We start from the raw sequence: 11096 nt of genomic DNA on the forward strand, positions 1-11096 counted from the left end.
GTGGTCCAGTCAGATCGCCGCCCGACTCAAGCCTCCACCGTCCAATATTGCAGCATGTACCCCTCAACACGGCGTTGCATGCGTCCCCATGGGGGCCGCCCTCCGGGCATTCCGGGCTTTGTCAAGCCACCAAGTTGTGCGTGCGTGATAATTATGGGCTCACAATTATTGGGCCACCGGATTCATTACTAGCTGCCGAGCAACGTCCGGCAATACTACCTGCCACTGCTCAAACAGCCGCGCTGCTTATCTCAGATGCAACCCTTCTGGTGTCGTGCTAAGCTTCGAGCCTGCTCATTTTTGATCCGGACCCGGGTCGCGTATAGTCGGGTCGCGGGCGCGTATCCTCGGGCCTCGGAGACGAAATGGGCGATTTCGGTGTTCTGGATTTCGTTTCTCGTCAGTGACGGGCTGGCGGCCGCTGGGAACAGGGTCTGATCCGAGTGTCGGTTTAGGAGTCCGAGCCGCAGACCGGCCACAAGAGCGGTGTGTGTACCAAACTTTGAGGTAGCGATAGGATGAGCATGCTGACTATGTGCTGGGGTGACTGAGGACGAGTTGCGTAACCTCACCACGTATTTGATAGAATTATTTAATTGCATGTGATCTTGGACCATGTAGTCACGGTTGTAACAGTTGGCTCTCGATTCAAACCTCACGACATTTGAACCCCGAGTGCCATCATGATCATAGGGATGATTCCATTCACTGGTACCCGTCAACGTTAGTTCTATAAGTAATAACCACCAACCACGCAGCTCACATGAGCCCTGAGGAAATCGGTATTCATTAAGAACCACACTTGTAGCATTAGGCTGGATAGGTAACCATCGGCGTCATTTTCTCCAACTGTTCGATGGCCAGATTCCCGCCTTCGTTCTCATGCGGATTGTTTCAAGCAGCCTAGCTAGGTCATGTCCAGACCTAATTCACAACCATGAATTAGGAATTAATTTAGGGAACATCAGCACTACCCTGGCTCTGCGGTTGCAATAATGTTGACTCGAGATCTACTGGGTTAGGTGTGCAAGGGCTGCGATGCAAGGAGAAACACACATCCCGTCGCGCGGATCTGGGGCACAGAGGCACATTGGCGTTCGAGTCTGACCGGGCTTGACCTCGGCGCGCACAGCTCATGGAATAAAATTGCAATAGGTCCTCATGCGTGAACAGGTTCCAACCTAGCCTAGCTTGCGCTGCTGGTGGAGCAGTCGTGTGTGCCCGTCAAGGTAGATCACTGGGTGATTAGCGAGGATAAGCCTACGAGGCGCGGTGGGGTTGACCAATAGCGAAGCAGTCTTGGTTGCAACGCATTCCCAAGAGTCAAGGTTGGGTGGAGATGCGACGCTGGTGTGGAGTTGAGCCCGGGCGATTTGCAGTCTTGCATCCATACACGGGGCATAGCGCCCTGCGCTACTGTTGACACTATCTATTGGGATCCGTACCTGCATATTCTAGGCCCAGGCTAGGCCAACAAATTTAAACGGAGGGCAAAAGGGGAGAAGACAATAAAGGGCGGCGAATCCTGCTTCCCGTGGGCGTTTGTGGCTTTTCTTCTGCATCACCTTTGCAGCCACTCGTTTAGATATTGTTGCCGTTTCCGGCCTTATTCCTCCGCAATGGTTCACACTCGTTTCAGCCTCCGGCTCTTGGCGTTGCTGCCTCTGTTTTCCGCCTCCGTCTTGGCGGCGCCGAGGAAGGGAAGATGCAAAGCCACGTCCGCCATCTCGGCGTCGGCTTTCTCGGCTTCTGTCTTTTCTTCGTCGGCTTCCTCGGATTCTGTCTTTCCCTCGTCGGCATCCTCCGAGATTGTGTCGTCCACTGTCGCTCTCAGCGTTATTTCGTCGTCGGTGCCGTCAAGCCTCGTCTCTTTGCCCACGTCCGACACTGTCTTCTCGACGATATCATCTAGCGTTGTCTCTTCCGCCGCATCGTCTAGTGTCGTCTTGTCGTCAGCATCATCCGTGGTCGTCTCGTCCACTGTCCCGTCCAGCGTTTTGTCCAGCGTTGTGTCCAGCGTTGTGTCCAGCGTTGTGTCTTCAGCTTCTTCAACCGCTGTTGCTTCGTCAACAGCACATGTCTCTGTCCCGAGCAGCTCGGCACCTGTCCCCAGCTCAGCGCCAGTCTCCAGCTCGGCACCAGTCTCCAGCTTGGCGCCTGTCCCCAGCTCATCCGTCGAGGCGTCAACTACGACCGAGGCCCCCAGCTCTTCTGCGCCGAGCAGCTCATCCGTCCCCTCGACGACCTCCACGACGCCAACCACCCCCGCAGGTCCCCCTCTGACGACCATCACCAGCTGCCCCCCCGGGCCGACGCTGGCCGGGCCGGCGCAGTGCTACCAAGACATCCTCCCCTCGAGCTGCCAGAAGCTCAGCAGCCTGCCCGCCAACTTCAACTCGCGCTTAATGTCGTCGTCTCTGCGCCTATGCTCAGCGGCCCTGACCGCCTACGGCAACGCGCCCAACCCCACGGCCAACGCATGCTTCCCGACCTCGACGGCAGCCACCCCCCTGAACTTGGACGTGGCCACGTCGACCCTCACCAGCCTGTTCTCGTGCCTGCAGACGGCCAACGTGCTGTGCACCTTCAACGCCGACTGCCAGACAAGCACGTACACGGTCGGACAGGTGCCTTCGCCAACGCCCAGCATCGGCGTCGACGTGCTGTACGACGGCGGCTTCGAGTCGGGCACGTACGGCAACTGGTCCGTCCCACAAAGCCCCATCCTGCCGACGGAGCTGTCGACGCAGCACCCGCACACCGGCAGCTGGGGCTACCACGTCAAGTACGCCAACATCAACGGCGGCAGCATCGTGCTCAGCCGCGTCATCCTCGGCATCGAGCCCGGCCGCCAGTACACGCTCAGCGCCTGGCTGCTGCACGACAACACGGCCGCCGCGACCAATTTCTACCTCTACGCCTACCCCGGCGCCTACATGACGCCCGCCAGCGAGGCCAGCCTGCAGCCGCTGCCCGCCAACACGTGGGTCCGCCGCACCATCACCTTCACGCCCGCGTCGTCGTGGCTGCAGCTACAGCTGTCGGGCGGCGGGCAGGTCAGCGGCGTCACGGGCAGCGCAGGCGGCGTCGATAATATCTGGGTCGACGACATCACGCTGACGCGGCTGAACTGAGCCTGCTCGGTTGCTGGACCCGGCCTGTACATAATTATACATCGTTATCACGACCTTACGTAGTGTTGTATGAGAACAGAGTGTGTTCGCAGCTGGGCAGGTAAATATTGAGAAATCGTGGGTTTTGTGGGTACCTAGGGACCTGATCAGTCTTCAAAATAGCATCCCGCCGACTCATTAATTCCCCCGAGGAACGCCGGAACTCCTCCACGAGTCCACAGCAGCATGTGAACAGCGTAGTGCCATCACCTCCTAAAGGAAGCGGAAAAAGGAAACCAATTCGAAAGACGAGCAAGACCCCTCAGTCTCTAGATGGCTACAGTGTAACAGTGACGGCCGCCTTGTAGGGCACTACCATGCCGCTGGCCCTGTCCGCGAAGGGAAACCACAGGGGGTGTGATGGAATTTCCCGACGCTGTTGGGGCCGGCAAGATTGGCCGTGAATTTCCGCGGGTTGGCCTCGTCTTTCACCATGTGGCGGAGGACAACGAGATCCTAAAGGCAGGTTTTTGTGGTAATGACTAGCGGCCGGTTCTTTTCACTCATTTCTATTCATGTTTTTTTATCATGTCTTTGGCACAATAAACAAGTAGGAGACAAGCACGGCACTGGGTGGGGTGTGCAACTTACACGAGGCAATCCAGCGTGGGCTGCTTGACGTTGCGATCCTCAAACGACCAGCGGCCGCAGCCGAATTGCAGCTGTGGCGCAATGTCAGCATAGCACAAGACGGCAAAAGAAGAGCAAAAAGGGGTGAACATGGCCAGGCTCTACTCACAGTAAACTCCAGCTAGAGCGCCGCCTTGCACTTGACCGTCTGCCGATCGCCAGCGCAGCTGAGCGGCGGCCCGCTCGGCACGGCCAGCGGCCCTTTACCCGCGATCGCCTTGTCGAGCCGGTCGACACCATTGCTCGGCTGGCATTAATAGCCACGTTTCCGCGCACCCAGCTAACCATAAAATCCTCCCTCGCCGCCAGACATGGCTGTGTAGTGTTTGGCTCGAGGCTCAAGTATGAAGCAAACATTGCCAGCCGAGTGTAGCTGGAAATAGTGACGGGCCTTGTTTTTGACTACCGACTTCGTGGGCGTCCGCAGCCAACTTAAGTATTTCGATAATGTGAACCATGACCAAAACGCCACGACTGCGTGTGTCTGCCACGACCACAAAAATGTGACAATTACATTGGATGCCTTAGTCCCAGCCACCGACTTTGACCGCATGCTTGGCGCTTCATTAGTGTTTTGCCTTATCAGTTCGTGCATCAGCAATGAGGCGCCAACACAATATTCCGCGCTGTCAGTTGAGTGGCGGTATTCTGGGCTGAAAGCCCCGCCAGGGGAGTTAGTGTAGGGTTAGGGTTGACCCCGCATTGGGAGATTGATCCGGCATTCGTAGCTTCTGGCCTTCGGCCTAGGAACTTGGAAAAAACAACCCGTTCTATCGACAGTTTTTCAGGGCCCGACCCGGGCGGCCCAGCCATTGCTCATGATTGCCATCGCGTTTTCAGCCCATTTGCGCGCGAGTGCCAAGACGTTCATTGTCGCTCAGCTCGGCCAAACCGCCTGGAACTAACTGGTCTTGGACCGTCACCTGCATCCAGTTGGGTTCAAAGGTTGTTCATTACAGAATCAAGTCAGTGCTGAGCTAGAGGACGTCAGCACGAAATACACCTAAATACTCTCTGATGATCCTATTTCTTTCAATACAACTGCCGCCCCATCTAGTAATATAATACAAGGCCATCTCAGTCTATCAGGCTAAGCAAATCTACGTGATACGACACGGGCTTGGCCGGGGAGACGGGTTTCGCCGGTGATAGCGGCTCGCTCCCTGGGATAGGATGAGAAGTAGGGTCCGAAAGGTCGATCAGGTCCATTAGCAGGTCCATCTGGGCCGGCTGTTCTGTCTTGGCCGGCTGTTCTGTCTTGGCCGGCTGTTCTGTCTTGGCCGGCTGTTCTGTCTTGGCTGGCTGTTCTGTCTTGGCTGGCTGTTCTGTCTTGGCTGGCTGTTCTGTCTTGGCTGGCTGTTCTGTCTTGGCTGGCTGTTCTGTCTTGGCTGGCTCTTCTGGCTTTGTTGGTTCCAATGGGCTTGCCAATGGCGCTGGCACTTCGCGCGGCGCGTCGTACAGCGTGTCGTAAGATTCCTTCTTGTGTAGTTCTGGCGAAGGTGAAAGTGACGGCGGATTTTCCATTTCCGTGTTTGTTTTCTGCTCCTTCGCTTTTGCAGCCAATTTCGACTGAACCGCCGTTCTGGCAGCCTTTGACAGTTCACTTATCGGCTTTTGTTGAGAGGGCAGAGGGCTTTCTCTAGCAACAGGCGACGGTGCGATCATGTCGGGCGTTAGCGGCGGCGGGAATGCGGACAAAGTTAGCTTCGGCAAAGCGGCTGTCCTATCGACAGCCTTGCCCTTTGTGGTGTCGCTCTCGGCGGACGTGGTCGGCTGCGGGAGAGCGGCTAGCCTGTCGATATCTTTGCCCTTTGCGGCGTCGCCATCGCCAGAAGACGAGGCGGACGGTTTCGACTTTGCCGCCATCATGTACATCTGCGTCTCAACCTCGCGGAATACTTGGTCCCATTGGGCTGGGTTGAGACTGCAATCTTAGTCAGCATCGGCGGTCGAGTGATTGGATAGCAGGACTCACTCGGACTGGGCATCGTGGGCCTGGGAGCCGCTCGGGCCGGGGCTCTCTGCCACCTTTTTGAAGCAGTCGTCGAGGACGGCTTCGAGGCTGGTTCCTTCTCGTCAGAAACCATCTTTTTGTTTACATGAGTACGGCACTTACTTCGGCCCGTGCTTCTCAACAATCCCCAGAAGAATCCCCGGACTCAGGCTGGGAAACATTTCTCGCAGCTCTGCCATCTTGGGCATGTCTTGAACGAAATCAACCTTGCGAGGCGGAGTGTACGGCGGCGACTTTGGGGGCGGGGGGCCCGTGGTTGTGGCGTCAAGCTCGGCAATGAAATGATGGGTTGACGGACCCGCGACTGTCGGAGGTGGTGGTGAAGGAGTTATCGCCTGGTAAGAAAACGGTGTGGGATATCTCTCGTACTGCGGTGCGTCGCCATAGGGAAAAGGGGGCGCTTGGGGCCGCAGTTCCTCCGGCGGCCGGTAGTTGGCCCCGGACATGTTATAGGGGGCCGGGAGGTAATTGGGCGCGTTGGGGTAAGTGGTGGGATAAGTGGGTGCGTTTGGGTAAGTAAACGACTGAGGCGTCCCGGGCCCGTATTGGGGGTAGAGCAGGGGCGGGCTCGTGGTCCGCAGCGCAGGGAGCCCGAGGCCGTAGGGGTCGCCAGGAAAAGGCGACAGAGCCCGCGGCGGCCCCATTCTGTCTCTCCGCTGAAAGGTTAGAAACCTCGACCTCTTGGTCTGGCTCAAAGACAGCCGGTTGCCGCTCGATGAGCCCTTGAGTCGCGACATGGATTTCATCCCGAGCTTAAGCCTGTCGTAAAAATCATCCGAAGCGTCGCGTTCGTCAACGCTGTCGTGGAAGGCGGACTTGTAAGTCTCTAGCGAGTAGGGGGCTCTCCCGATTTGATACGTGAGCCCATAAAAGCACAGCGACGTGTCCGAGAACTCCGATCTCAGGAGCGACGCATTCGGGCTCAAGCTGGCTATCCCTGTAGGCTTGAATTCTGTTTTGGAGTCGATTGACATCATGGAAGCCATGGGACTTATTGGGCTGTTGGGGTTGTTGAAGTTGTCCGGGACTAGTGGCTGAAGCTCCCCAGCAATGAACGTCAACGAAGCGGTCGACTGCTTCGTCTGTACCGACCAAACGGACTTGCCAAAGGTGGGGAGGGTTCCGTTAAAGGCTGCGAGCCGCGGCTCCGAGTTGACAGGGATTGGCTTTGTGGGATCGTGCGCCCTTTGCCACTGCAGTATCTTCCAGGTCTGGGAGCAGAGCTTGTGGCAGAGGGCCTGCAGGTGCTGCGCAGAAATCCAAACGACTTGGCGAGCCTCTGGATCGCCAATGTGCTCCATCTCGGCCGACGAGATGAAGCATAGCCGGATGACGACGAACCACAGGCAGCAGTCGAGATTTTTTTCAAAGAGGCTAGCATTCAATCCCGACCTGTCGAGCGTGCGGAAGAGCACTCGAAGCAGGTTGGCCTCGCAGAGCGGGCCGACGATGTCGTAGCCGAGCCTGAACAGTATGCTCGGGAATTGACGTTGGATTGAGCTTGCCGTGGTGTAGCACTCTTTCAGAAAGTTCTGTCGCCGGTTAGGACCCCGCGCGAATTGCGATATGGAATCTTCCAGGCTGTGAATCTGCCGCAGGAGCTGGTCGAAATTGGTTTCGCCGTTGACCGAGCCGAGCTCCACGGCGAGCACTCCCAGCAGCTGGTTGGAGAAGAAAGGTTCGCGGACATCGGCCGACTTTTGCCGCTTCTTCCTCGTCAAGACGAAAGGGGCCATGCTCTGCGGAGAAAACAGGACGCCCTCGTTGATGCTCGGAGGGATGGCGTACATCCAGCCCATGCGGCCCTGCCTCGTCAGCGCAGACACGATGTTGTCCAGCGCCTGGCTCTCGGTGTGCATCGGGTCGTACGAAATTCCATCGAGCCCCAGCACGCCGCACAGGGCGTAGTACTTGTCGCAGGGCAGCGTGGCCTCCAGGTTCTCGGCCAGTTGAAAAATGGTGGCCTCCATGTCGCAGTTCTCAGCGTAGAACTGGCGGATGTAGGCGCACTGCTTGCACCACGTCCAGAACTCGTGGAGCCACCGGGCCTCGGGGTGGCGGGACTGGAGGAACGCGGCAATGTACCCAATGGTCTCGAGGTCGATGTAGGCGATCATGGCCGCGTCTCCCCACGACAGTATGTATCGCTCCGACAAAAGTATTTCCTGGAAAATCCAAGCCCGCTTCCTCCACGCCCCATTCCAAAGCGCCGCCAGTGTTTCCAGGCAGAGGGCCTCGAGTATCTCGGGAATGGGGGCAACGAGGGATATGCAGCTCGGATCGAAGAGACATCGATGCTGGGGGTTGCCATCTCCCCCGCTCGTCCCGTTGGCCCCGCCGCTCTCGGAGAAGCGGCATTTTGTGATTCGGTGCAGTTCGAAGATGCCCGTGAGGTCAAAGTGTCGGAGGAGGAGGATGGTACACCGGGAATTAAAGAAGACTTGGTTCATACGGGGAACCCTTGTTTCGTTTAGTCAATATCATGAACTCCAGATGATGTGAATATGGCCTACCAGTATGCCTTGTCAGTGGCCGAGGCCTGGTCGATGCATTTGCAGTCGATCCAGCACCGGAATGCGTCGGGCTGGCTCGAGGCGGCTGCGGAATCGCTGAAGACGTTTGTTGTTGACAGATAAAGAAGGCGGTTGCGGATCAAGTCCCAACTCGGGAGGGGCGCGTTCACGTCCTCTTTCCAATCGCTCCAGACGTACGAGATGGCGAAGAAGCTAGAGGGCCGTTTGGCCTGGCTGCGCTTGGAGGCACTGGTGCTGCTCAGGTCGGGGCCGCGGTAGTACTCTTCGGTGACGGGGTCGATCACCCTGAACGGGGACCGTGTTGACGCAAACAGCGGGCCGCTCATGGCCGGCAAAGTCGTGGCCTTTCAGGTCCTGACTGCCGAGCTGGTCAAGCCAGCCAAGTCGGCGATGTCGAGATGAGGGGTTGCTGCGTCCCCCTGTTGGTCCCCCTGGTCTTTGGCGGCTTGGCTCGCCGCTCCAATCCCGAGCTGAAAGCCAGGACTAACCCGATTGAGTCACTACATACGTTGTGCGGGCGGATCCCAGAGCCTCGTTTCTCCCTGATTCTCATTCAATTCTCAGTATATTTCCGTGTTTGTTCGTTAGAACGAGTTCGATCCATGTTCGCTGCCTTATTTAACAGGTTCTACGGAGGTAAGCTAATTAGAAGTCTCTAATTATTGAACGTCCCCTGCGGCACCTCGTTCTCCTACCGAAATTTACAAACTTCCCATTCATATAATCATACTGTCACGACAATAAGGATTAGTGGGCAAAAGAAGGACCTGCAAGCTGCCACTTGATTCTTCGCCACTAGATTTTGCCACTGTTCATAACTATAAAGGAGAGACTTTTGGCCCTCCCAAAGGAAACAAAAAGACAGACCTTTTCAGATAATTCAAGCTTTACCTCCATGCATCAAATGCTCCATTTCCGTTGCCCTGTGAATGCGCGTTGTACATACAGCTCATCATGGATCGTTAACTGATGAGTCCAATGTTGTTGATTAATTACGTACACTTCAAACATATCAGGGTGATTAACTACTGTGTTTGTTGACTCTGTCAGATTCCTGGTGAGGAATAAATGAGCTTCCAAATGATACTTTTGCATCAGCACAACGAAGGCTGTTGGAATGACGCGCTAGTTAGCTACGGAGAGTTATCCACGAAGGTGGCTGTGGTGGCGTAGGGCCACAGATTCTATATGAGTGGCCGTAGGCCACTTACACCCTCTGTCTTCGAGATACACAGATATAAACGAACCCATCACTTGAACCACCAGTTTTCGACGTCCAGTTACGCCCTGTTGTTTCCAGTACCGGTACCTGGTGATTCCAACAAAGGCCAACTCGACCAAGACCCTTCAGGCAACCCTCACTCCTTCCATATCTGGTCTGTCGACGCGTTAAGATGGCTGACCCGCGGCCAGAAGAGGAAGTGCGACCGGAAGACGGCGATACAAGCGGGCACTGATTATCAGGCCTGCCTGCGGCCCTACGGCACGATTGGAAAGGCCGGGCCGCTGAGGTCAGTCGCTTAGTAATTAGGTGATTAGAAGTCTGAATACACTACAGAAATTGAGTGCGAATACCCTCAATTACCCCTGGCGGTGCACCGTGCAGCACATCACGGTAAGCTGTCAATGAGTGAATGTAGCCCTCTGATGAGTGCTAGTACTGTACAAGCGGCACAGGAATTCCGTGGCATGCCGAGTGTCGAGTCGTGATAGGTAGGCGGTGATACCGATCTGCGGATTTGGGCTGGTCGGAGGACTGGAGCCGTCTGTGGGGGGTGGGGGGACTTGGAGAGAGAGAGCGGGCGCTCGTCCGTGACCTCGAACGCCCGACCTCACACGTGATCAAAGGCTTCATTCCAAGACCCTGACAAGCGGTAACGCATGCGGTCTATAGGGCTATGGCGTGGCTGCTAGTATCGCAAAATTATTACGATATTGTTAGTTCGCTGCCTGCCAAGACCATATTTGCCTATTACAAACCACTCGACTGTTAGGGTCGTCTGTCTGTAAGGGAGCACGGGCTCCACAGGATGCTGGGGTTGGTAATTATGAAGATAGAACAAAGGACAAGCTCCTATCGCACGGGTAATACAGTCAAATCGGAATGCCACTCAAAGTGTACGAGTACAGTGAATGTGTATTGCTTGCTTGAAGACCCGAGCAAGAACTATCTAAGACCGTGGGTACGGTCATCGTATTTATTTAATTATGGCGGGCCAGTACGGAAGTGCCTTTCAAAAGTTTTGCGCAGTGCCAAGAAAGCCACCCTCTTTAATTACATACGACCCTGGCCATCTTGGCCCCCTAGCTCCTTATTCTTTTCCGGGCCTCTCGATACTCGTTACCTCCTTCGCACTTTATTACCTGTTGTATATGCTCAACAATCCTTTCAATCCAGGCTTGAATACGCTGCTGAGTAAGTTTTTCGTTCCAGCAATGTCCCCATGCTCGAATAGCCTCAGCCCTGCTTTTTGGGGCTCCCTTTTTGGTTGTTTCTCTCTTCATCCAGAACCAACAAGGCTCTATCATATTAAGATCAGGTGAGTTACCTGGCCAGAGGAGGCGGAGTACCTGATGGATATCGTATATACGCTGTTGAGCGCGATGAGCGTGTGCGCCAGCCTTATCCTCCTGAACAAGCGTATTCGGCCCACAGCTTTTGGCGAAAGGGATAAGCTTTGGTATAAGGATCTTGGTTTGATAGCGATACCAGTCGATGCCTCCCTTGGATTCTCGTACGAGTTT

At 55.8% G+C, this 11096-nt stretch overlaps 3 protein-coding genes across 3 annotated transcripts; 1 reads left to right on the forward strand and 2 right to left on the reverse strand.

Moving 5' to 3' along the window:
- Positions 1-1624: 1624 nt before the first annotated feature.
- Positions 1625-2290, reverse strand: B0T26DRAFT_747302 (uncharacterized protein; the record flags this gene model as incomplete). The annotated part of the gene is made up of 1 exon (XM_060444834.1): positions 1625-2290. One exon carries the CDS (start codon positions 2288-2290, stop codon positions 1625-1627), a length of 666 nt encoding a protein of 221 aa, XP_060299764.1.
- A 115-nt stretch (positions 2291-2405) lies between these two features.
- On the forward strand, positions 2406-3134 carry B0T26DRAFT_747303 (uncharacterized protein; the record flags this gene model as incomplete). Its single annotated transcript, XM_060444835.1, has 1 exon — positions 2406-3134. One exon carries the CDS (start codon positions 2406-2408, stop codon positions 3132-3134), a length of 729 nt encoding a protein of 242 aa, XP_060299765.1.
- A 2644-nt stretch (positions 3135-5778) lies between these two features.
- B0T26DRAFT_799051 (uncharacterized protein) lies at positions 5779-8750 on the reverse strand. The gene is made up of 2 exons (XM_060446966.1): positions 8331-8750; positions 5779-8277 (listed from the first exon to the last, which is right to left on the reverse strand). The coding sequence occupies exons 1-2, from the start codon at positions 8675-8677 to the stop codon at positions 5916-5918; spliced, it is 2709 nt and encodes a 902-aa protein (XP_060299766.1). The 5' UTR covers positions 8678-8750; the 3' UTR covers positions 5779-5915.
- Between the last annotated feature and the right edge of the window lie 2346 nt (positions 8751-11096).

This window comes from Lasiosphaeria miniovina (genome assembly GCF_030549165.1).
Source record: "Lasiosphaeria miniovina strain SMH2392-1A chromosome Unknown B0T26scaffold_2, whole genome shotgun sequence".
Classification (NCBI taxonomy): domain Eukaryota; kingdom Fungi; phylum Ascomycota; class Sordariomycetes; order Sordariales; family Lasiosphaeriaceae; genus Lasiosphaeria; species Lasiosphaeria miniovina.